This window comes from Brienomyrus brachyistius, unplaced genomic scaffold, assembly GCF_023856365.1.
Source record: "Brienomyrus brachyistius isolate T26 unplaced genomic scaffold, BBRACH_0.4 scaffold27, whole genome shotgun sequence".
NCBI classification, from domain to species: Eukaryota; Metazoa; Chordata; class Actinopteri; order Osteoglossiformes; family Mormyridae; genus Brienomyrus; species Brienomyrus brachyistius.
Window position 1 is genome coordinate 700,553 of NW_026042306.1, and position 25,384 is coordinate 725,936.

Below are 25,384 nucleotides of genomic sequence, written 5' to 3' on the forward strand. Positions count from 1 at the left end.
ATTGATTGCTAAGATCATCATAAGATCATGGTCTTTTTGTGTATTCTTGTGTTATGCCAAATCTTAGGTGATTATTTTCACGAAATACAGGTGTTAGCAATCTGACATCTGTTATCTTATAGGATGCTCCATCTTCCTTGCAGTTATCGTTTAGATACGTGATGGATGAGCAATGAATCCACAAACAGAAAAGCATGAATCTCAGCATCGCTGCTCGTTACATCATTCAACTTTATTTCTCAAATTGTCACACACAGAAATGGAGACACCACAAGTTCAAATGCAGGGACAAGGAGTGGGACAAAAAATGATACATGATCCCATGATGCTTTCCAACACTCTGTGTCATGGGAATAGCAGACATGATGACAAACCAGTCCTCTGAGAGGATGTGTAGTTGGTCCAAGAATCTGGAAAAAACCAGTTGGGACAGAGCTATTTACAATAACAGTAATTTCTTACTTCAAAACACACCAGTGAAGAACTGCAGAAACAGGGAGAACCTGCCTCTGGCAAACCAAAGCAAGTCACTAACGAAGTTTCCATTTTGGTCCACTTACATGGTTTTTTAATTTTACCATCACTACTTGCTCTTCCAGCTGGAAAGTCTTCCGGAAAGGGACACTACACACATTTTTGTGCTCTTTTAAATTATTACCATAACAGGTGGGATGCACAACCTTGGAGATACTGACTGCATTTTTATTTAAAAGCACAAGTAGAATAGCAGGACAGGGAGAGTAGTAAGTTATACTGGCATTGTTGTAATGGCAGTAATATTAAAAGCTGGGGTTCCGGCTTGGTGGACATGGAAAGATTGTATGGTGCAATGCTTCTTCAGCTGCAGTAGTACTGGCCAGCATTGGCTCGCCGCCTTTTCCGGCTCTGCTGCTCCTCAAAGAAGCGCTGGATGTCTTCAGGGGTCACCACCTGTTGGGAAGTGATGGAGCAGAACTCAGCACAGCTAAGGCAGCTTCCAGTGGCATATTCCTCAGCGCAAGAAAAGCTGCCAATCACTGGACCAGAGCAATTTGATTGGACCTGGAACTTGCTCTGACCAGATGAGACATTGGTGCAACAGATTCTCAACAATCTTCTGACATCTGCTGATTGCAGAGACATCAGCATCCTCATACCACTTGACCTGAGCACAATGTCCAACAGCATCTTCTAAGTTTTCTCTGGGTACTCACCTTCCAACTTGGCATTCCTGTGTTCCCTCAAGCCTCTTTCCTAGGGCCACTGCTCTTTGTATTATACATCCTACCCATTGACACTTAGTTGGAGTTAATCCAATCTCAACTTCCAGATTCCACTGATGATATCTAGATGTTCATCAGGACTAACTCAATCCACTCACCATCTATGTCCCAAATCAAAGCCTGTTTATCTGCAATCAAGATCAGGTTGACCAACAACTTTCTCAAGCTCAATAGTGACAAAAATTTATCCTCAATAAAGCTGGCTTGATTCCACATTGAAGGAACAGCAGTTCTCCACTCACTGACAGCTTACAGCCTTGGAGTCATTCTAGAACTCTTCATCTTCCATGTATGTAACATCACACAAATCAGACCTTGCCTCTCCCATATCCACGCCTTCATTCCAGCTGCTTCGACTACTGTAACAAGCTTAAAATGATCCACAACTCTGCAGCTCACCTCCTTACCAATACTCAGACCCAACTATACACATCCTGTTCTGTGACCTGCACTGGGTCACATAAAAATTTCGTATTCTGTTCAAAATTCTCCTCCTCACCTACCGGGCCTTCAATAATAAATAACCAAAAAGCACTACATAAATTTAACATATTATCATAAATTAGGGCTGTGAGTCTATTAAAAATCGCAGCGTTTGTGATTAATCTCGATTAACCACACCTTAGAAAAACATTTATCCAATGAATTCCCAAACCAATATAGAATTAACACAAAGGGTATATATGGGTCATTGTCAGAAACTCATTACCATAACATATTAATTTTCTCAAATTTTTTAATTGAGTTACAAATTCTGGTATTTCGATTTTGCCACCAAATCAGGTCATCAGTTTGTTAGGGTACCATTTTTTTTTGCAATAAACTAAAGTATTCCATAAAATCCAGTGCAATAATTAATGAGATGAGAAAAAAAATGTCAAAACTAGCAAAACTTTGAGTAAAAATAAGCATATTAGAGATTGGTTTTAACTTTAAACTTTATTGAATGTAAACCACAATAAACAACCAAAGAAGAGGGTCGGCGTTATGGGGGGCGCACTAAATGGCCATGTCCCCCAAATAAGCCATTGTGTGCCCCCAGACGGCACCCAATAGGGACACCATTTTATTTACCTTTTTTTAATAAAGGTATTCAAAAGTGTTGTGTGGTAATAATATGCTAATTAGAATGAAACTCACCAATCATCAGATGAACGTTAAGACATTCCATTAGCCATACCTCCTTACCTTTCCTTCATGTGCAAACCTCTGCAGATACTCCTTCAGCTCTGTCTTCATATCATTGTACTCTAATAAAGGGAAAGGTAGCACTGTTAGCTCCCCTCCCAGCTCAGCAGTTTGGAAGCATCTCCCCTTTCAGGCAGGTCGTCTTACCATAGATGATCTCCAGCTGCTGCACACGGTCCAGCGTGTTGAGTGCTGACATTAGTGGGTCACGACCCTCAGACATGTCCTCCTGATCTGTTGTCTTTCCCTTGTTCTCATAGGCTAGGACTGTGTCTGACTCATCTAGCAGGAAGGGCACCCCCACATCTGTGTAGACCGCCTACACCGGGGGGGAAGATAAACAGAGTGGCATGTCACTGAGAGTCAGGAGCGGGAGACTTGTGGTCCACGACCTGGCTGAGTTGAGAAAACAACACCTTGCAGTTGGTGCAGGTGCATAGTCTGGAGCGCCAGAACTGAGGCCAGAAGACGGCTCCCTCCCTTGGCCTGGACAGTATCCGGGCCTCCAGTTCCGTCAGCCTGCAATGCACTGCTGAACCCTCCACTTCCTGGTGTTTTCGCTTGCCAGATATGGCTCTATTGGCCTGGACCTTTTCAGGGGAGAGGACACAAGCTGTGATTGTGTGGTTACAGAAAAATCATCAGCACCTTTCAGATTTGAGAATTCAACAGTACTGTGGTAATGGTGTGGTATAATCAGCATCAGTATCTCCCAGTCACAGTGGAAGTTTCTATATCCACCACTAAGCTTTTGCAAATTAGCCCAATCTTTACTGGACAGCTCCCTCTATTGGTCACAGACAACATGCATGATTACTGGTAACACAGTCTTAGCAAAGCATACTGGTCAGTACCTTCTCTTCCTCCTGACATTGCAGGCTGGTCGAGGGTTCCTCTGTGCCATTCCTACAGCTGCTGTCAAAATCCTCCTTCTTCACAACCACCTTCTCTTCCGTTATCTCATCATCTACCTTGACTGAGTTCACTTTGCAAACACAGACACACAGTATGACCCTTCGGATAGTGACTGGCGAGTGTTGGTGAGCCTGACCCAGGAAGCTCACCTGCCAGATGGGTGGCGTAGGTCCACAAGAAAGGTGCCTTGTTCATACAGGTCTCGCAAACCATCTCCTGCATTTCCACCCCTTCTGCCACCCTGCAACCCAGGTGCTGCAGACCAGATCAGAGCACCATAGAAACCCTCTTTCTAATCAGTTACCAAACCCCTTTGTTACTGTTATGTTTTACTCACTTGAAATTTTGCTTAAAAGCAGCAGTTATCAATCTTGCGCCTGCTATAGTGTTTTCATTCCAACCCTACCTTAATCAGGCTCACATGGTCCTTAGTAGGCTAATAATTAATGTGGTAGGGTGAAAGCAGTGTGGGCTGGTATTAACACAATCATTTAAAACTGAAAACACTGCTTTAAGATATTTTTAGTAATGGTGAAAAATATAAGGAATTGCATGCAATCACATACTTCAATACATTAAGATGGAAGTACTCAAGGAAACGTCCCTGTGCTTCAGAACTTTACACGGTTTTGTCAAGAAAAAAGTTTACAACACTTACTCTCCCGTGGAACCAGTCCTCGCAAACGATGCACTGAATCATCTCATCTGGAATCTAGGAGAAAGAGACAGTCCGATGATCTGCGTGGGCAAACCTGCTTATAATAACCCATGTAGCTGTTTAGCTAATACTTTTTCGCAAAACACTAAAATTTACCAACATACAGTGCTCCAGATGGTGCTTAAAATGGTCACCAACGTGCCTGAATATAATTTGCGAATAGGTTTTCCATACTGAGGCTGCTGGGATTGCTGTAGAGATTGCTGGGATTGCTGCACTGTGATGGAGTGGTGTAGACTAGTGACGGGAAGTTCGGCTCAATTAACTGATTCCATTCTTTCGAACTGTCCTTTGTAATTAATCGATTCTAAACCCGATTCTATGATTCACTTTTTTTTCCATCTTTTTTTGCGCCTGACCATATGACTCAATGAATCATGGGATTGGATAATAGATCTATCTCAAGGTTACGTTATTTGACTGAAACATAACGCTGGTGTTCAAAAAAAAATTTCAGCTTGACTATTCACAATAAAAAAAAAAACTATATAAAAAGCAGAAAGGGTTTTTTATGCTGACTAAACATGCATGTATATATAGTTCTTATTTTCTTTACTTAAGCCAAATTCATGTACATGAGTATCAAGGACATCACAGTTAACAACTGCATCTGAACCAGATCGGAACCAGCAATTTGGGTAGGCATACGTGTATAGCAGCTGAGGAATGTTTAAACTAGGGACTAGGGGGGCAGGGAGGTTAGTTAAGAATATAGGTGGGCAGAGACGGACAATTAATATTAAAAGTAGGCACTATAAAAGGCCTACCCTTTGCAGTCTGTATTTAAACTCTAGGAGTATTAGAAACAAAATTCATGATCTAGAGGCTTTAATTCCATCAGACTCTTACAACATTATAGGAATAACAAAAACATGGATGAGTGACAATGATGAAGAATAATAAAATATGGATGGTTACACGTTGTTCCGTACAGACCAGATAGGCAAGAAGGGAGGTGGTGTTGCAGTATATGTAAAGGAAAACTTGCAGGCAAAGGAGCTCCCTGATAAAAATTTAAATGCAGAAGCTGTATGGATAAAACTAGATGCTAAAACCTCAAATGCCCTAATTGTCGGTGTTTGTTATAGAGCACCTAATGTAGCTGCAGAGGAAAGCAGAATGTTATATGACGATATCAGGATTATAAGTCATAAAAAAACGATGTGGTGGTTATGGGTGATTTTAATTTACCTGGGATACAGTGGGACACTGTAAATGAACTTAAGGTGGCGAAATAAGTACAGGATTGTGTTTTTACTCAGTTTGTTAATACCCCTACTAGGAGAGAAACCTTTCTTGATCTTGTTTTCTCTAACAACCAAGACAGGATTGGAAAATTAAAGGTTTTAGAACCACTGGACGGTAGTGATCACAACATGATTAAAGTGTCTGAAGAGCAAAGTCCAAAACAAAAATATACAACACGAGGAAGGCTAACTTTAATGGTATGAGACTGAAACTAGAAACTGTAAACTGGATGGAGTTAAACAGCAAAACTGATGAAGAGGCATGTGGGTTTTTAAAAGCACATTGCTGCAAGTGCAAGAGGAAGTTTACAGACTGAGTTAAAAAATAACATTAGACTCGCAAAGAGGAATGTAGAAATGAAGATTTCACCAGAGGCTAAGGATGACACTAAAAGTTTCTCCCAATGTTTTAACTCCAAAAGAGCTCTAAAAGCTGAAATCACTAATCTGCAGGATAGTAAGGGTCTTATGATTGAAAATGAAATTCATATAGTAAATGATTATTTTACACGGATGTTCACAAAAGAGAACACGAGTAACTTGCCACAATTTAGTACAAATACAGTGTCGTCTATGACCAATACATGTATAACTGAGGCTGATGTGGTTCAAAGCCTAGCTAAGCTCATAATACATAAATTGCAGGACCCTGATGGCATCTTACCTATAATTTAAAAAAAGATGAGGGATATTATTAGCCAACATTTAACTTTACTATTCCTGAAATCTTTATCTGCTGATATGGTACCATCTGATTTGAAGTATGCTAATATAACACCCATATTCAAAAAAAGGGGACAGAAGTAATCCAGCAAACTATAGGCCAATCAGATTAACTTGCATAACTGGAAAAGTAATGGAAGCTATAATCCAAGCGAAAATGGTAGATTACCTAGATGCAAATAACATTCTGAGGTATAGCCAATGTGGATTTAGGAGAGGTAGATCCTGTTTAACGAATTTACTTGAGTTCTTTGAGGAAGCTACAAGAGAAATTGATCACAAAAAGGCCTACGACGTGATCTACTTAGATTTCCAGAAGGCCTTTGAGGTTGTCCACCACAAAATGGCTCTTGCTTAAGGTCAGTGCTGCAGGGGTTTTAGGAACTGTAGCAGCTTGGATTGACAACTGGTTAACAGACAGGACACCGCTGGTAGTTATTAGAGGCACAATGTTACAGTGCGTCTGCATTCATAGTGGGGTACCACAGGGTTCAATTTTAGGACCACTATTGTTCCTAATTTACATGAATGACATTGACACCAATACACAAAGTAAAGTGGTTAAATTTGCAGACGACATCAAGGTGAGTGGTGTAGCAATGCTAAACTAGTAGCACAGAGGCTACAATGGGATCTTGATTTAATTAGCGACTGGCCTGAGACCTGGCAGATGAAATTTAACATCGATAAATGTAATCCTTGCAGGGAGCAGAAATATAAAGTACAGATATTTTATGGATTCCACTGAAATAAAGGTATATGATTATGAAAAAGACCTTGGTGTGTATGTTGATGCTTCCATGTCCCAGTCTCACCAGTGTGGGGAAGCAGTTAAAAAGGCCAATAGGATGTTGGGGTATATCTCCAGGTGTGTGGAGTTTAAGTCAAGTGAGGTGATACTACGATTATATAATTCCTAAGACCCCACCTAGAATATTGTGTGCAGTTTTGGTCACCATACATTAAAAAGGACACTGTTGTCTAGGAAAAGGTTCATGGGTTACAAGAATGATTCCTAGTCTTAGAGGAATGTCTTATCAGGAGAGGGTAGCCGAGTTGAATCAGTTTAGCCTTAGAGATTAAGGGGGGACATGATCCAGTTAAATAAGATTGTAACAGGTCTGGATGCTGTTCAGCCAAATGGCTACTTCAATATTAGTTTAAATACCAGAACTTGTGGCCATAGGTGGAAATTAGTGGGAGAACAATTTAAACTGAATTTGAGAAAACACAGTGTATAGTTAGAGTATGGAATAGTCTTCTTGTTCATGTAGTGCAAGCTAAAACCATGGGTTCCTTTAAATCAGAGCTAGATAAGATTTTAACAACTCTGAGCTATTAGTTACAGTGGGGCAAAAAAGAATTTAGTCAGCCACCAGTTGTGCAAGTTCTCCCACTTAAAAAGATGAGAGAGGCCTGTAATTTTCACCATAGGTATACCTCAACTATGAGAGACAAAATGAGAAAAGGAAATCCAGATAATCACATTGACTGAATTTTAAAGAATTTATTTGCAAAGTATGGTGGAAAATAAGTATTTGGTCAATAACAAAAGTCCATCTCAATACTTTGTAATGAAACCTTTGTTGGCAATGACAGAGGTGAAACGTCTTCTGTAAGTCTTCACAAGGTTGTCACACACTGTTGGTATTTTGGCCCATTCCTCCATGCAGATCACCTCTAGAGCAGTGACGTTTCGGGGCTGTCGCTGGGCAACACGGACGTTCAACTCCCTCCAAAGATTTTCTATGGGGTTGAGATCTGGAGACTGGCTAGGCCACTCCAGGACCTTGAAATGCTTCTTACAAAGTCACTACTTTATTACCCGGGCGGTGTGTTTGGGATCATTGTCATGCTGAAAGACCCAGCCACGTTTCATCTTCAATGCCCTTGGTGATGGAAGGAGGTTTTCACTCAAAATTTGACGATACATTGCCCCGTTCATTATTTCTTTTACATGGACCAGTCATCCTGGTCCCTTTGCGGAAAAACAGCTCCAAAACATGATGTTTCCACCCCCATGCCTTTCAGTAGGTATGGTGTTCTTTGGATGCAACTCAGCATTCTTTCTCCTCCAAACACGACTAGTAGCGTTTTTACTAAAAAGTTCTATTTTGGTTTCATCTGACCATATGACATTCTCCCAATACTCTTCTGGATCATCCAAATGCTCTCTAGCAAACTTCAGACGGGCTTGCACATGTACTGGCTTAAGCAGGGGGACACGTCTGGCACTGCATAATCTGAGTCCTTGGCAGCATAGTGTGTTACTGATTGTGGCCTTTGTTACTTTGGTCCCAGCTCTCTGCAGGTCATTCACTAGGTCCCCCCGTGTGGTTCTGGGATTTCTGCTCACCATTAAGAACATAAGAACTATACAAACGAGAGGAGGCCATTCGGCCCATCAAGCTCGCTTGGGGAGAACTAAACTAATAGCTCAGAGTCGTTAAAATCTTATCTAGCTCTGATTTAAAGGAACCCAAGGATTCAGCTTGCACTACATTATCAGGAAGGCTATTCCATACTCTGACTACGCGCTGTGTAAAGAAGTGCTTCCTTAAATCCAGCTTGAAATGTTCTCCCGCTAATTTCCACCTATGGCCACGAGTTCGTGTATTTAAACTAATGCTGAAGTAACTATTTGGTTGAACAGCATCCAAACCTGTTAGAATCTTATATACCTGGATCATGGCCCCCCTCAGTCTCCTTTGCTTGAGACTGAACAGATTTAGCTCAAGTAACTGTTCCTCGTATGACATTCCTCTAAGACCAGGAATCATTTTTGTGGCCCTACGCTACACCTTTTCTAAGGCCACAATGTCCTTTTTAAGATATGGTGACCAAACCTGCACACAATATTCTAGGTGAGGTCTCACCAAGGAATTGTATAATCTTAGCATTACCTCCCTTGACTTATACTCCACACACCTGGAGATATACCCCAACATCCTATTGGCCTTTTTATTGCTTCCCCACACTGGCAAGAATGGGACATGGAAGCATCAACATACACACCAAGGTCTTTATCATGATCGGCTACCTTTATTTCAGTGAGACCCATGAAATACCTGTACTTTATATTTCTGCTCCCTAGATGGAGTACCTTACATTCACAAAACCCAACAGCAGTTAAAACTCAGTGCTGGCTGCCACAAATTTATCGAACACACTTCAGTCAAATTATGGTGGGACAATTTACTGCTGTCCATTATCACATGGGACACTTGGTGGCAGGGCCAAGCATATTCTGCAGCAAATGGAAAGCCTATATTTTGTTGCCTTTGGTCAATTTTTACATGATCTTTTTTTCAAGAAGTCTCAAAGTTCAGCCTCATACATCAAAAGAATTCTCTGATCTTGTGCAATTGAGGTGGCTGCAATTGAAACCTGTGTGACTACAGTTTAAAGGTTGAAAGAAAAGTCATTAATAGAAGGGAAGATGCAGGAATTCTAACAGCACATAGAGTAAATTTCTAGGGCTGAAAGTACAAAACAACAGAAGATACTGACAACAAGCAGGAAGGAGAGGACTGCAAGTACCCTCACTGGCAGAGCCTTCCAATATGTCAAATTGAAGGCCCCCCAAAGTCACACCACTTTCAGGAATGACCTGAATGCAATAACTGAAAAAAAGAGTTGACATTACTGTTAAAGAACTAGAGAACAGATTTGGAAATATGACAACGTTACACAGCAGAGACATTCAAAGGGATCAGAGGTCAAGCCTTTCTCTGTGTTTTGCCGTGATACATGGCTGCAAGACATTGCTATCTATGGAGAGCAGGAAAATGACACAGCAGTGACAAAATTAAGTCAAACAAAATAAAATTTAGCCAAAAGTGCAGCAAAACTTAAAAACGCAGTGAAAAATCAGTAGAGGGCCCTTCACCTGACGACTCAGTGAAATTCAGAACAGAGAGCTCCTCACTAGGGCTGTTCAATGCAGAACTCAGCTTGGAGCATTGCCAGACAGCTAGTAAAACAAACACAGACCTAACTAAACTGGCTGACCAAGTGACAGTCACATTGTAATGGTGACACTGACTCTGAAATTAAGGAATGGGCTTTTTCAAAAAACACCCTGTATGTAGATGTCATGCTTTTATGTGTTACGCAATCGTGTTCTTGTGTTATTACATATTCTAAAGACAATACAGAAGAGCTCGTAATGATAGGTTGAGTAGACAACAGCAAACCCCACGGTGATTAATATGTATATTTTTACTTATTCCATGTTTGACATGTAAAAGTGATTTTGATTTTGGAACCTAAAAACTTGATTTGCCGACGATTCTGAAAAAAAAAAGTGAATCGCATTTCTTTTAGTGAATTAAACAGCAAGGATGAAAATGATTATAACTGTCTTGGAGAACGCATGCAGCGCTGATGCAAAAGCAACAGAGGTAAACTATAAACTGATTCTTAAACATATACTAGATAATCTTGAAAAGGAATAATTAAAATAGCAAAATCTGATTTATTTTTCCCCTATGACAGAGTAAATTTTTTTTTAGTGAAACAAACTCCCTGTGCTACAATGTTTGTATATAGAACTGAAAATAAGAAAGACTGATCTTAATTTAGCTGACTGGCGAAATATGAATTACATGTGCACAATATGCGATGTGGGTATTAATGTTGAACATCGGCCAGCCCTACAACATCACTAGATTTACCGAGTTTTTATTTTCTGGTGAGAGTCCCGAAGTGTTTGTCACCCCTGCTGAGATTTTCGCAGGTCTTCAGCTCCGTTCTCCTCCTGCTTTTGTTGTGCAAACACACCCATTACCTGTGAGGCCTGGCACATTTGCATTTTTTACTTAGAGTAGCTCAAATCCAAGGTAGGCCAAACCTCTGTGTGAGACATATAAACCTTCACAAAAGTCTGCCATATCTATACAAAATATCCCACACACTGACCTGCAAATATGAAAAACACACATTCACAAAATATATGGAAACACAAGTCTGTTTTATTTATAAAAAAATTTAGTGAAAATAGAATGAAAAGTTGCTAATAGAATGAAATGAATAAAATGAAAACATGCTATTACTTCATCCAATGCATGTTTGTGCATAAATGTCATAAGCTGAGTGAAGTCATGGTCCATGGTTTTTGAGATGCTCGTACACATACAGAATAAAATGTCATTTCATTTTCATTGGTCATCACTGAATTATAACACCAAAGGTGAATTTTGTTTTTATGTAATCTCTCCAGCTTTGCATGTTTGGCTGTTCATGTAAAAATAGCAGCAATTGTAAAAAAAAAAAAAACAAAAAAAAAAAAAAAAAATTTATCCATCCCTCAGTTCCAGGTTCATCTCTTTATTATCTTTCTGCCTTTTGTCTCAGTGGTTATTCTCCCACACAGTCTGTCTATCTGTTTCAAAGTCTGTGTTTGCAGCGTTTGCAAACCCAGTGAGTATCATCCCTGCATTCGGAAATGGAGTTCCTTGGCTAGAAGAATCAGAAACAATCTTCGTTTTCCTTTCCACGTAGGCATTCACCGCCACCAGGTCCAGCATTTTGTAAAACACAGCTACTGGCCACCTGCGTGTTGCTGCTCGTACTGAATACATGCGCGCCATTCTAAACACTGACTGTCCCTGTGCAGTGTCTTCTGCCAATGGAGGAAGTTCACAGCAAACGTTATTCACCATGCCCAGTAAAGTGAAGCAGTCTATGTGACAGTGAGGTGAAGAAATTGTCCATTGTGACATTTCTCCCGTCATACAGAAATGGCTCCATCAGACTCATGACCATGTTCTCTTCACCAAGAACTGTGTTGAAAGTTACACTCCAGGAGAACACATGAACATAGATGTACAGCTGGTACATCTTCAGTACAGGTTCATTGTCCACGCAGTATATCGCATCCAAGCCGGACAAATTTGGGATCAAGTTCTGGATGGCCACGGATTTGGAGACCAAATACATCTGAAACGTGTTCCCTTACTTGGGAAAGGACCCCATTCGTCAGGGAGAGGCTGGCAGAGAACGTGTTCATGAATCTGATGGAGCCATTTTTGGATGATGGGAGAAATGTCACAATGGACAATTTCTTCACCTCACTGGCACTGTCACACAGACTGCTTCAGCGCAAAACAACACTACTGGGCACAGGGAATAAAGTTTGGCGCGAACTTCCTCCAATTGCAAAGGACACTGCACAGCAAGAGGAATTCTCCATGTCAGAGCTTAGAAGTGGCAGTGTCTCCTTGACAATTTTTGCACCTAAAAAAACAAGACTGTGTGTGTTCTGAGTTCCTTGCACCAAGATGTGGCGATCTGTGACAGCAGAAAGAGGAAACCCAACACCATAACAGACTATAACCACATGACGGTATGTGAATGTGTGTATAATTTTACACCAGTGCTACAATGTTTTCTGATATGTACTATACAGGCTTATATCAGGTAGAAAAAAGCAGATACACCCATGACATCTCTCTCTGCTTTTACAATGTGCTGTAAATGTGTTGGACCAAATGGCGTGCATGTATTCCATAAGAGCAGCAACACACAGGTGGTCAGTAGCTGTATTTTACAACATGCTGGACCTGGTGGTGCCAAATTCCTATGTTCTGTACAAGGCATGTACAGGGTGGGAAGGCAAAAGAAGATTCTTTCTGAGTCTTCTAGCCAAGGAACTCCATTGCCGATTTATGCAACAAAAGGCAATGGAGACAGAGAGGAAGGCTGCTGCTGTGCCAGGACTTGTATGGACAACTCAGTGCCAGGTACAAGAAAACTGTAACAGAAATCACAGCAAGTTTACCAGTGCAAAGTGTTACAAACTCACTTGCGCCAAATGCAGGGACGATGGTCACTGGGCCTGCAAACACTGCAAAGTTTGAAACACTCAATTTTTTTTTTTTAAATCAAACAGACTTGTGTTTCCATATATTTTGTGAATGTGTGTCTTTCATATTTGCAGGTCAGTCAGTGTGTGGGATATTTTGTATAAATATGGCAGACTTTTGTGAAGGTTTCCATGTCACACACAGGTTTGGCCTACCTTGGATTTGAGCTGCTCTGAGCAAAAAAATGCAAATGTGCCAGGCTTCACAGGTAATGGGTGTGTTTGCACAACAAAAGCAGGAGGACAATGGCCTGCGAAAATCTCAGCAGGGATGCTAGTAGGTGTTAGGTCCAGGGAATTTATGCAAATTCACGTAGATTTGGCAAATCTACTGACATACAGCCACTTTTTGAGTTCAGCTCAAAAAACCCTGCCTCACGTTGTGATGTCATTCAGCACTAGTACCAGATTTTATAGCAGTGGAAATCCAACACCTTGAAGTACCGTACTTCTGATACTTTCTCGAAGTACTAAAAATGACCTGGGGCGCTGTAAAATTCTTTAAAGAGAATGCAGAATTATGGAATGCTTGAGACTCTCTGGGGAAAAGTAGGAGTGCTTACTTTGATCTGACTGATGTAATACAGAAGAATCGTTGTAATTTAGAAATGAGATTGCATAGAGGTGTGAATTGAGATTTTTTTTTCTTTTTAAACAATTAATTGTGCAGCCCTTTATGTTATTCTCTATGGAGCCCTGTTATATAGCTGGAACTTAAGTAGACAACAGCAGCTCCCGTCTTGGGACTTAAACAAGCACTATTCTGGTTAATAGTCCATTCTTATAACCACTATGTCACCTGCTGCACCAATACTGATAAACTAGAGAATGCATTTAACACAATCTTACTCAAAAAGTAATGAATGAAAAATATTAAATTTGATTTACTATGTAGTTAAAAATCAAAAGATACATATTCAACTTAGAACACAGCATTTTTAGCAGTCAATTCTTTTGTCATTTATATTTTTACACTGAGTTCAGGATTTACTAAGGAAACTGTCAGTTTGGCTGCAAATGCTGGAAAACTGATGTACAGAGTCTCAAAGTCTCTTGTGGATCAGGGTACAGCTAAACCTGATCTATTACACAGAAGCTGTACACTGAATGCACACAAAATCATGCAAATGAACAATATGCCTCAGCTGTGCTATCAGGGAAGTAAAAATTTACAAAAAGCTTTCAGGAAATGGTGGCCTTGCCTGGTCCTCTAGATCCGGGTACGGCCTGTTGCAGATACAATACAAGCCAAAGAAATTGTGGCTGTATTTGTTGTCAGTGTTCAGTTGATCTTTTTCCTTCAAAGAAGAGAAAAATGTCAGTTTCAATACTTTCACTTTAATATGAACAGAATGAATGTTTGGCCACTACAGTTACGAGTTAATTCTACACATCGCACTTTCTGCTGTAAGAAAATGTGAGCTGCAAAAAGATCTGGAAGGAATAAAGCTGAACGTACGGGACATAGCTTGCACTCAAAGTCTTTGAACTTGGAATTCCCACAATCACAGCGGAAGTTCCTAAAAAGAAACATCAGCTTAAAATATACAAGTAATATGTACTGATAAGACATTCAAGCAACATAACATACAGTCTTGGCTTATTAGACAAGAAAAACCCATGTTTTAAATAATAATATAATAATATTATATTATTATTTTATGACCCCCCCCCCCCCCCCACCACCACCACAGGTTCAGGACCCACAGTTCTACAGACAGGCAATAGGTGACATAGACTATAAGGATCACCTTTTGGTGTAGAGCTCAAAAAGCTCGTGGCCCTCGTGGCATGTGTAGGAGCAGGCAAGACAGACTCCGGCCGGCTCTCCACCTGTCGGCGTGCACGTGTTGCATGCATACAGCGCCTGTCGCTTCACATAGCCCTGCAGCACAACATGACACAGCATCACCCAGTAAAACCTCATTCAATGAGCCGTTGCACCAATTCAAGTGTGCAGCCACTTTCAAACACAGATGTAAAGTCAAAAACAGTATAAAACCTTCCATGCAAGTGCTATCCCCTATATTAATTAATCAGATTTAATAAATAATAAATAATCATCTAGCCCAGGGGTAGGCAACCTTGATTCTGGAGTGCCAGTATCCAATAGGTTTTGTAATCTAGCTGAGATCAGATGCGATTCATCAGAGAACCAAATAGGACAGAAAACCTGCTGGACACTGGCACTCCTGGATTAGGATCGCCTACTTCTAGTCCAGCCTGTTCATTTATATCAACAAAATATTAAACCACTGCTCTATACACTGCATCCAGAATTATTAGGCAAGTGTGTACTTTCCTTGTACCTTCCCCAATATTTTCAGCCCAGATGAAACCACAATTAAGAATGGGCAGTTTAAAAACAGAGCACGCTCAGTATTTGGTCTGGGTACTTTCTGTATGGAGTAAAACAAGGAACTGCACATACTTCCCTGTGTAAAGTTAAGAAAATTATTATTATTAAAATGGGTCAAAAAGGACAGTGCACAGAGCGGAAATAAGAGTAGTAAAGTCCAAGTCAGAGGGATGCAAGACAACAGAAACAGCCAAACTTTAAAATATGATCACCATACAATTGAATGTTTTGTGGCCAGCAACCAAAGATGACAGAAGGAGTATGCTGAGACAAGATGACACAAATTATCTGCCACCTTCTTCATGCACCAACAAGGTGGTGGTGGAGTGATGATGTAAGCTGTAATTATCAGTGATGAACTTGTCGGACTTTTCCAACTTGAAGATGGTGTAAAAATTAACTACAAGATCAATTTCTAGAACATACCTTCTTTATACACTTGTACAAGAAGAAGTCAGCATCTTTCAAAAAAGGCTATGATATTCATGCAGAACAATGCCCCCTCACAAGCAAGTAGTCCATAAATTGGACAGGGCTCTGTACAGGCAGGCCAGAAACACACTGACCAAAGAAATCAGAGTGGCTAAAAGAAACTACTCTGAAAAGTAAAAAAAAAAAAAAAAAAGTCAGTGGATGATGCAGTAAACATGGGACTGCATTACATCCTGTAACTGCCCAGGGACTGCAAGGATCCCGTTTATAGACTTTAGTTCGCAGTTCAACACCATTGTCCCAGAAATCCTCTCCTTCAATCTTTCCCAGCTGAACATATCTCCTGCCATCTATCAGTGGGTCATCAGTGTAGGATCACACATGCACATATCACAAAGCTTAAATTCCAGGTGGCCTGAGACAAGGCCTACCCTGGTACGAGAGGCACACATTGGCCTAGGCCTCAAAGGGGGGTTCATGACCCCACACACACAGACACACTTAAACACACACAGATAACAAGGGAGGCCAGCACTCCGACTTTTATTGCTCAAAGATTTAGGGACCTACAGACAGCAGAGTGGACCTCAAGGACAGGGGTCCCTCGACTTAGCACACAACCCCCTCCTCAGACATCCTGCCTTACATACCACTCACCCAACAGACCAACACCCCAAAGAAAGTCTCTTTTAAGTTTGGCTTTTGTATATCTGTATATTTATTTACTCTTGACTACTAGTCTCAATATACGTATGTACAGGTTATGTTTGTATGTGTCTTAACTTTCGGAGATTCTTTTTCTTTGTTTGACAACCCCCCCCCCCCTTTCTCATCCACATTCCTTAGTGGCCTTATCTGATCCTTGTGGCCGTTAGTAAGCTCTTTGTATTCTACCATGCCTATCTAAGGGTAAGATGTGCTGTTGACATGAGAATATGTCATATAATGCCTGTATGAAGGGTAGCCTCTGATTGAGGTGCAACCTAGACCATCTAGACCAGGTACTGGTGAGTAATATAACATAACATAATGACATAATATAAGTAATCATTAATTAATCATTACAGATGGTGTTCGGTGTGAACCACTAGGCTGGTATGGCATGTTTGGTATCAAACCGATGGAAAATCACTCCAGTTTCCAAATCTGGTCAGTGGTTACCACGAAAGTGAATATATCAAAAGTTACACCAGTCTAACGAAAATCATCAATACAAGGGAAATCAGTCTGGTCATAAATCTCAAAAGGACTGATACAGACCCCCTTCCGAAAGCCCGCCAAATGGATGGTCAGTCATTGGTCCAGGAGTCGAATTCCTGGTCACTCCTATTCACGAACTTTACATTATAAAACCTGGCACCTCAGAACAAAGGCAGGAGAGAAGAAACAGAAGGGGAGAAGAAACAAAAAGACCATCAGCCCGAAGAGAAAGGTGTAGAACATCAGCCCAGAAGAGAAGCCCACAAGCAGCGCTCTTGAAGCCTGTCAGTGAAGACCCAGCTGGACAGAGAACTGCAACCCAGCCCAAGCTTCACCAGGAGAGAGAAACAGAGGGGCTCCACACCAACCACCGCTGCAAACACCACGCCTCCCTGAATGCCATCACCCATCAGCTCATCAGGCTCCGCAACCAATTGCCAAGACCACCCCCCCCCCACTCTGCAACCAAGTAAACCAACTTCCTTTCATTCCTAATAACCTAAACTGTCCTATTCACCTGCTATATTCCTTTAGGGTCATATTTTCAGAAACTGCTTGCTTTGCAGTACAGTTTTTCCCTGTTAAGGTTACTCATTTTAAATCTGGTCATTGCATTTTCATGATTACATTGTTTGTTTCTATTACGCTATTTCGTGTCTATTGTTTGTCTTAGGTGCAATGTCTGTCTTATGTTAGTTGTAGGAATAAATGCATGTCTTTTACACAACTTCAGCCTCCATTCATTGAGTGCTCACAATAGTCCCTGCCTCTGTGCGATCTGGCTACTACGCTCTGAAACCTCAAACTCGCCTGAAATATCGCGAGACTCTCTCTCATCGGCCGTGAGGGGAGCTTCGCTACCGATCGTTTACATTACCTAGTGACGCAGTTCGCTGGACGAGCCTACTAACCCAGGTTATTAAGCGATACGGATTATTAATGAATCCCATATAAGTCTCACATTAACAGACTCACGGGGATTCGCAATTGAGTTTGGAGGAGCCGACCATTCGGCATAACAATTGGTTAATAATCAGCATTAAATAATAATTAATTAAAAGTTAATTCATTTCAAAACATATTGGTGGAGATATTATAATTTACCTGAGCTAATAATTCCTACATCAGCTTCTTGACTGACAGAGAACAGCAAGTTACTTTCATATTGTTGAATAATTCTGTAGGCTGATGAGTTTTTCTTTATTGTTGTTTGTGACAGACTAATGTTACATTTTCTCTCTAAATAAATTTACTTGAAGCAAGACAAATTCATAAAATTCTGTGGGAGTAGTACTTCCCTAATAATTCTGCATTCAATGTAGACTGCTGATCAGTAAAATTGACAAACAAATGTAATTTGATTAAATTACAACTAGTCCACCTGTAGTATATTTTTGCACTCAGTTCAACAGAATAAACCACAACATGCAACTTCTACCAAGTTGTACTGTGAAAACATAAAGGGCAAGATTTAGGATTTGTGTTCAGCCTCAAACTTTGAAGATCTGACTCCCTAATCCTAGCCATTAAATGCAGACGCAGCACACACAACGTTTACAGAGATGGGCACTATTTCAGTTAAATGTATTTAAAATATATATGTATTTCATTATTTCTTGCGTACTTTGCGTACTTTGTAACAAGAAAAATTTGTACATAATTTATAACAAAATACTTTAAGAGATTGTATTTTATTATTTAAAATATTTTAAATAATGAATTTTATGACTTTATTTTCTCTCATTTTAAAACCATTAAAAGTCTTTAAGCCAGGTAATAAATATCCTATCACCGTCTTTGGCTAGATGCAAGTAAATCACGAGACCCAGGGTCAGTCAATCCTATAGACGACACAGGCTATAGGCCTAGGGTGCCAACTTCTAAGGGGGCGCTGACTAGCCAGCCAATTTAATTTTACCTCAGACAGAGGGGTACTGGCAGTGATGCGCACCTAGGGCACCACATAAGCAAGAATTGGTTCTGACGTGACCCATCCTGCTAGGCCCAGCTTTCTTGTTATGAACTTTGTTTTTACATGACCATTAATCCTCAAGAAAAGAAGCTGCTTTGGTGCTCAGTGCAAAATGCCTTGGGGTAAGTCCGTGCCAAATCAACCAATGTCCAGAAAAGTACCATGGGCATCATTCCTGATTTAGATGAAAACTTGGTATTTTGATCCTTATAGAGAACACTGAAAATTTCCCAAGTTTTATTGAAAAATTCGGATGCAGTCCAAAGTTATGGCCCTTTCAAATTTGGGTGCCATGCCCCTTTTTTGCACTCACGAATCGCGCATGTCATTTGTAAGGGTTTTCAGGAGACCATATCTTCGCTTCTAAGCATGCAAGAGAGCTGAAAATTGCTCTCCTGGTATACCTTTCCCTGCTCTTTCAGAATCAGCTCAGGGGAAGCACTTCAAAGTTATGGACCTGCATAAATCAGTTTTTGGTTCACTTTTTTCGGATTTTGACCCCAAGCTGTGGGGTCACCACCACACCTACATCCAATATTCTTCTATATTTTTGCTATTTGAGGAAGATACTGTAAGCAGATGCAAATTCATTCTAAATAGCCATTTATTCTTTGATATATTGCCATCTGAAAATGGTCACAGGTGAGAAATCCCCCACAGGACCCCCTACTTCGGGGGCGTGGTTGTGTAGATAGTTAGTGATGGGAATGAAACTTATACAGTTGAAAGAAGCATATCTGAACTATAAATTCTGAAAATATAAGTATCTCAACTCAACTCCTTCAATATAAACTCCCAGGGTCAAATATGACATTTTCAAGTCTTTCTGTTCAGCTGCCAAGAGGTCAATTTTGAGAATACCCCTCTTGAAATGTGAATCTAATGAGAAGGAGCACTGTCAGTCAGAGATACTTAAATCAGATCTTAAATTTGAGAAACCTACTAGTAGCATCATTGAATTAATGAGAAGCCTTGTTCACAGTTCTTAAGATATTCTTTGGTCAATCCATCCGGACTAACACAGTTCCTGTGACAGGTAAGTGCACAGTACAGTTGAAAGAAGCATATCTGAACTATAAATGCTGAAAATATAACTCTCTCAACTCAACTCCTTCAGCATATAGTATTCCAGTCAAAAAATGAGCATTTGGCATGCATCAGCCCCACCCCCTGCAAATAACTTCCAAGCAATATGGCCCTTTACATACATCTATGAACTAATGCTGGCTGATGTTGTCAAAATGCTACTGAAAACATCAGGGACTAAGTCAAGCTTACCAGGGACTTGACTTTTTTCTTTTTTTAAAGAAGATTTTTTTAGCATTGGAGCTAAAAAACTGCTCGGACTGAACGACGCTGACGGCACAAACTGCTGCGCTGAAAGCATGACAGGCTAGCCCTGGTCTGGAGCCAGACCAAACCAAGCGCCCCCAACTACGTTAAAGTGATGTGATTGGTGAATAAATGAGTATAACCCAGACCCTGTTTGACATGCTGATAAAGTAAATACACGTTAAAGTAAATCGAGATTTTCGTTTTTACACATTGTTCTAAAGCAAATCTCCAATTAATGAATACAATCTATTTCTCATACAGTTTGTGTGTGTGTGCAATAAAATAAATGATTATGCAAGTAACACCGCAACCTCCATGTTAAAAAGCTCAAATAATGTGCAGTCCTGCTGCTCTTTTAGTTACCTGAAAGCGGTCAGTGATATTAGTGTAATAGATTAGTTCAATCGAATTATTTGCTGGCGTAATATTTTTACTTTATTAAAACTGTAAAATTTAATTGCCTGACAGAACTCCTAAAAATTTAAAACATAACAGTACACGCTGTATGCGGTGAACAATAAAGAGGTGGGGGCAGATTTTAAGTTGTAAGAAAATACAGCCTGACTTAGAAATGTATGTCAGAAACTAAAAGGTGTTCTGCAAGATATCTGTTAAATCAGGAGTCCACGATACGTCGATCGACATATACAGTACTGGTCGATCGCAAAGGTAGTGTGGGTAGATCGCACGGCATAAAAAATAGAGAATGGATGATGCATTCAACCGCGCCAGCTAGATACAAAACTCTAGCAAGCTACCGAGTCACCTAGTCAGCCTCCAATTTATTTCTGCTGAACTTAAGAAAGGGTATAAAAATGAATGGGTGAGCTGGACCAAGTAAGAAGCCACTTCCATACGGAATGGGAGGACTTTTTTCCACAATTATATTTGAAGTGCGTTTGCCTCATCTGTCAGTCTACCATTGCTATTCCGAAGAAGGGAAATGTGGAGTGGCATTTTCAGACTGTTCATAAAAACTACAACATTAACTTCCCTCCGAAAAGCGAGCTAAGAAAGAGAAAGGTGAAGGAATTAATATCCCAGTTCAATTCAAAAGTACTTTATTTATCCCAAAAGGAAATCGATAAAGAATACTATATACTTTATAAATAAATATATGTTTTGCAGTTTTATAGTAGGTAGATCATTTTTACTTGGCCATTTATAAATAGATCACAATCTGAAAAAGTATGGGCACCCCTGTGCTAAATTATCACATTTATGGCAGTCAATGCTAATCTGTATCTCTGTACACAATGTATATATAATTTATGACAAGGGTTAAGCAACGGCTATTTCTAAGCGATGTTTTCTAATTTAAATATAATTTGCAATAACATTCTGAATATGTCATGCTCTGTCATATTGTACTTGTATTTGTACTTGTGGCAAAACAGAAAATTATATGCTGTTTGTTGACATCGTCGGACATTACAGTTCTCCGGCTCCAGTACCTGGGGGTATTTTTTTTGTACATGGATTACTCATTTAGCCGGATGTAATTGTTGACGATTTGGTATGATCCTGGATCTGTCGGTTTTTCAAAACTCCTGTTGTCATAGCAGCACTTCCAAATCCTCAAACCTGCTCGGAGCAGGTTTGTTCTACGTAACAAGGATTAATTCACATGCTCACACGCTTAATCAGTGTCCGTGCATGGAAATCCATTCAGTCATAGCCTCGCCATTCATGGATGAGCGACCAATTGCAATCGGTGCACAAATAATAAGGGAATTTCAAATTGAGGGTTTTGCGCGATCGGCAAGATCCTTTATTGTTGCAGGATGATATTCTTTTCGAAACATACGGCTTCAGCCGAGATGGCATATTATATCTTAAAGTAATACTACGGTCAAGTGATAAATACAATAACTAAAAACTACTTACACATTTAATTTGTCGAACACTTTTTGCCTCCCGTCTATTCTGGTTTGGGCCACTTTTAATGTGTTTCCTTAAGTACATATTCATTCTTTGAATTCATCATACCCCTCTTTATACCATTTTGTGGAAGCCAAAAGAGACTTGCCGAACAAGTTTGCTAGACTCGATATATCTCCTCTGTGAATGGCCGTATGTCGTGATGTGTTTAACGCCTTTACAATTTGAAAGTATTGCACATACAATGCTTCGCATATGTAGAAATGTCAACATTTTCCAGTCCAAGTCACAAACTGGAGTCCCCATCTCTGCAGGTACCCCTGTCAGCCACCACCACTAATTCTGTGAGAAACACTGGGTGTAAATTAAGGGCGTGACGGTTCTGAAACCAAGACTAAGACCGTGATACAAACGTTCACAATCTCGTTTTGCGGTTCTGTAAGACTTAACCACGATACCACCAACCTCAAACCGTTACTGGAGGTGCAACTTAAGCTCTCAATACGTTACTAATGTTACAAAAGTCATTTTCAGTTCACAATTAACACTGTAACATCCATCTATTTTCCAAACCGCTTATCCTACTGGGTCGCGGGGGATCCGGAGCCTATCCCGGAAGCAATGGGCACGAGGCAGGGAACAACCCAGGATGGGGGGCCAGCCCATCGCAGGGCACACTCACACACCATTCACTCACACATGCACACCTACGGGCAATTTAGCAACATGTTTTTGGACTGTGAGGGGAAACTAGAGTACCCGGAGGAAACCCCACGACGACATGGGGAGAACATGCAAACTCCGCACACATGTAACCCAGGCGGAGACTCGAATCTGGGTCCCAGAGGTGTGAGTCAACAGTGCTAACCACTGCACCACCATGCCGCCCCACACTGTAACATGTCAATTATAAAATTATTTAAAGTTACTGAAAGCTGGATATTTTGGAAATATTACACGTACACTACAGATGAAATGGTACACTTGTCGCGTATTGTCACTAATTCACATGTATTTCTGTATTTGCAAATTACAAATTAAATGTATTTTAATTAAATACAAAGTACTGGTGTGAAAGTGTATGTTATTGTGTTACATTTGATTTGTAGCAGGATGATGTTGACGTATTCTGCCTGGTACTTAGACATTTCATCCAATTTGAAAGTCAAAAGCAGCTGTAGCAGACCGTCTTAATTATAAACGAGCGGCCAGACATGTGGCAACATACCCATATTTACGTCAAAAACATCTGGATGTGCACCTGCATCTGCCCTTCATCATAGCCTTATATTGGCGCCGGCCAGCTTCGGAAGCGAGCAGTGGGCTCCGGCGACCCGGCCAGCAACGACGAACGGCTCGAGGGCTACTGCTAGTGTTACCTCGGGATATGAACACTTCTCCGAGTCGCTACCGCCCAGCACTGCCGACGCCTCGTTTTCCAATTCCTCGTCTTCCTCCAGGACGTCTACAAGAGAGACGGTCGCCTCGTCCCCCTCGTTTACCGCCATGCTTAAAAAGATAGAAAAAAACTAAGACTCACTTCCTTTTCCAGGGCAAACGGCACGGGGGGGGGAGGGAAAGAGGGGGGGGGGTCTACCGTATTCACTGGTAATGCACACAGGCATGTGCACATTTTTCATTAGAATGAAGATTATTGAGGAACAGACAAAGGAGAGCGCTAAACGATTATTTCTTGGTGTTAACTGTAATAAAACATGAAATCGTTTCTAGAGCAGGCAAAATATTTGGACGAATTCAGGGGCGTCTCAAGTATTTGAAAACTCTAATAAGTCGAGTTTACCCGGAGTTTGGCCTTTTTTTAAAGGAAGATAGGCATCGGGTAGACGGAAAATACGTGGGGCTATAGCCCCAAGTGGTCAGACCTAACGACTCCCATGGACTAATTTCCTACTAAAATGTTATGCAGGAATCGCAGACAAATACCACTGCGTATTTTCAGGCTGGCCAATTTAAGCCATAATCTAGCGCCCCGGTTTGTTAGCCGCATGTAGTTCTGAAAGTGGGCACATACCCTCCTATAGCCCCAGCACCCTATCCGTGTTAGGCTCGTTGACGTCATTACGTCGGAAGTCACGTGTGTCATTCAGGTAGTATGGCTGCGCCGGAGCTGCGTGGGGAATTGAAATATCGAGATGGTGACAGCCGGGAATTCGTGGTTAAAACAGAGAAAAGCCTCCAGTCTGTTTTATCGGGGATTCACACTCTAAGTGCCGATGTGTCACAAGCCTTGACGGAGTTGGTGTCTAAGGACGGAGGAACTGCGGGAAACGGCGTGGACCAGCTTAACGCCGATGGTATGCCTCGGTCGTTAATATTCGGCCGGTAGCGCTTCGATGGTGTCTGTTGAATATTAAAACTTGCCATATAATTGCTACGGATGTTTTTCGGCGGTTGCCGTGCAGGTTCTGCCTGAAGTATTAAAACGTTGAGGTGTTCTTTGCGTGTTTGAGACGTTGGGGTTGATACGGCCATTGATGCGAATATTTGGAGCTGCGTTTTAAATATAATTCATAGTGAATTATGAAATACAGAAGATTTTACCAGTATTTTCTATCGTACTAAATAACGGAGGCCGTCTGCAGCTGCACCTTCCGTACGTACCCTTGGCATTTGGACTAATCATTCGGCTAACGTATCATTTTTTTTTAAATATAAAAATAGAAGGCGGCATGGTGGTGCAGTGGTTAGCACTGTTGCCTCACATCTCTGGGACCCGGGTTCGCCAATATAAGGCTATAATGAAGGGCAGATGCAGGTGCACATCCAGATGTTTTTGACGTAAATATTGGTATGTTGCCACGTGTCTGGCCGCTCGTTTATAATTAAGACGGTCTGCTACAGCTGCTTTTGACTTTCAAATTGGATGAAATGCCTAAGTACCAGGCAGAATACATCAACATCATCCTGCTACAAATCAAATGTAACACAATAACATATAAAATACTGGTGTGATGAAGTGTATTTAATTAAAATACATTTAATTTGTAATTTGCAAATACAGAAATACATGTGAATTAGTGACAATACGCGACAAGTGTACCATTTCATCTCTAGTGTACGTGTAATATTTCCAAAATATCTAGCTTTCCGTAACTTTAAATAGAGCAATAATTTTATAATTGACATGTTACAGTGTGGAGCGGCATGGTGGTGCAGTGGTTAGCACTGTTGCCTCACACCTCTGGGACCCAGATTCGAGTCTCCGCCTGGGTTACATGTGTGCAGAGTTTGCATGTTCTCCCCATGTCGTCGTGGGGTTTCCTTCC

General features: G+C 40.8%; 1 protein-coding gene across 2 annotated transcripts; it reads right to left on the reverse strand.

Annotated features, from left to right (window-relative positions):
• Nucleotides 1-213: 213 nt before the first annotated feature.
• On the reverse strand, nucleotides 214-24,164 carry LOC125720882 (putative E3 ubiquitin-protein ligase UBR7). Of its 2 annotated transcripts, none has more exons than XM_048996784.1 (12): nucleotides 24,130-24,164; nucleotides 23,477-23,606; nucleotides 14,670-14,803; nucleotides 14,378-14,438; nucleotides 14,121-14,216; nucleotides 4,024-4,077; nucleotides 3,515-3,620; nucleotides 3,305-3,435; nucleotides 2,867-3,040; nucleotides 2,598-2,769; nucleotides 2,451-2,512; nucleotides 214-930 (listed from the first exon to the last, which is right to left on the reverse strand). In XM_048996784.1, the coding sequence occupies exons 2-12, from the start codon at nucleotides 23,603-23,605 to the stop codon at nucleotides 838-840; spliced, it is 1,212 nt and encodes a 403-aa protein (XP_048852741.1). In that variant the 5' UTR covers nucleotide 23,606; nucleotides 24,130-24,164; the 3' UTR covers nucleotides 214-837. The 2 variants fall into 2 exon arrangements, with proteins under 2 accessions (XP_048852741.1, XP_048852740.1); XM_048996783.1 differs by lacking the exon at nucleotides 24,130-24,164 and adding an exon at nucleotides 23,899-24,029.
• Between the last annotated feature and the right edge of the window lie 1,220 nt (nucleotides 24,165-25,384).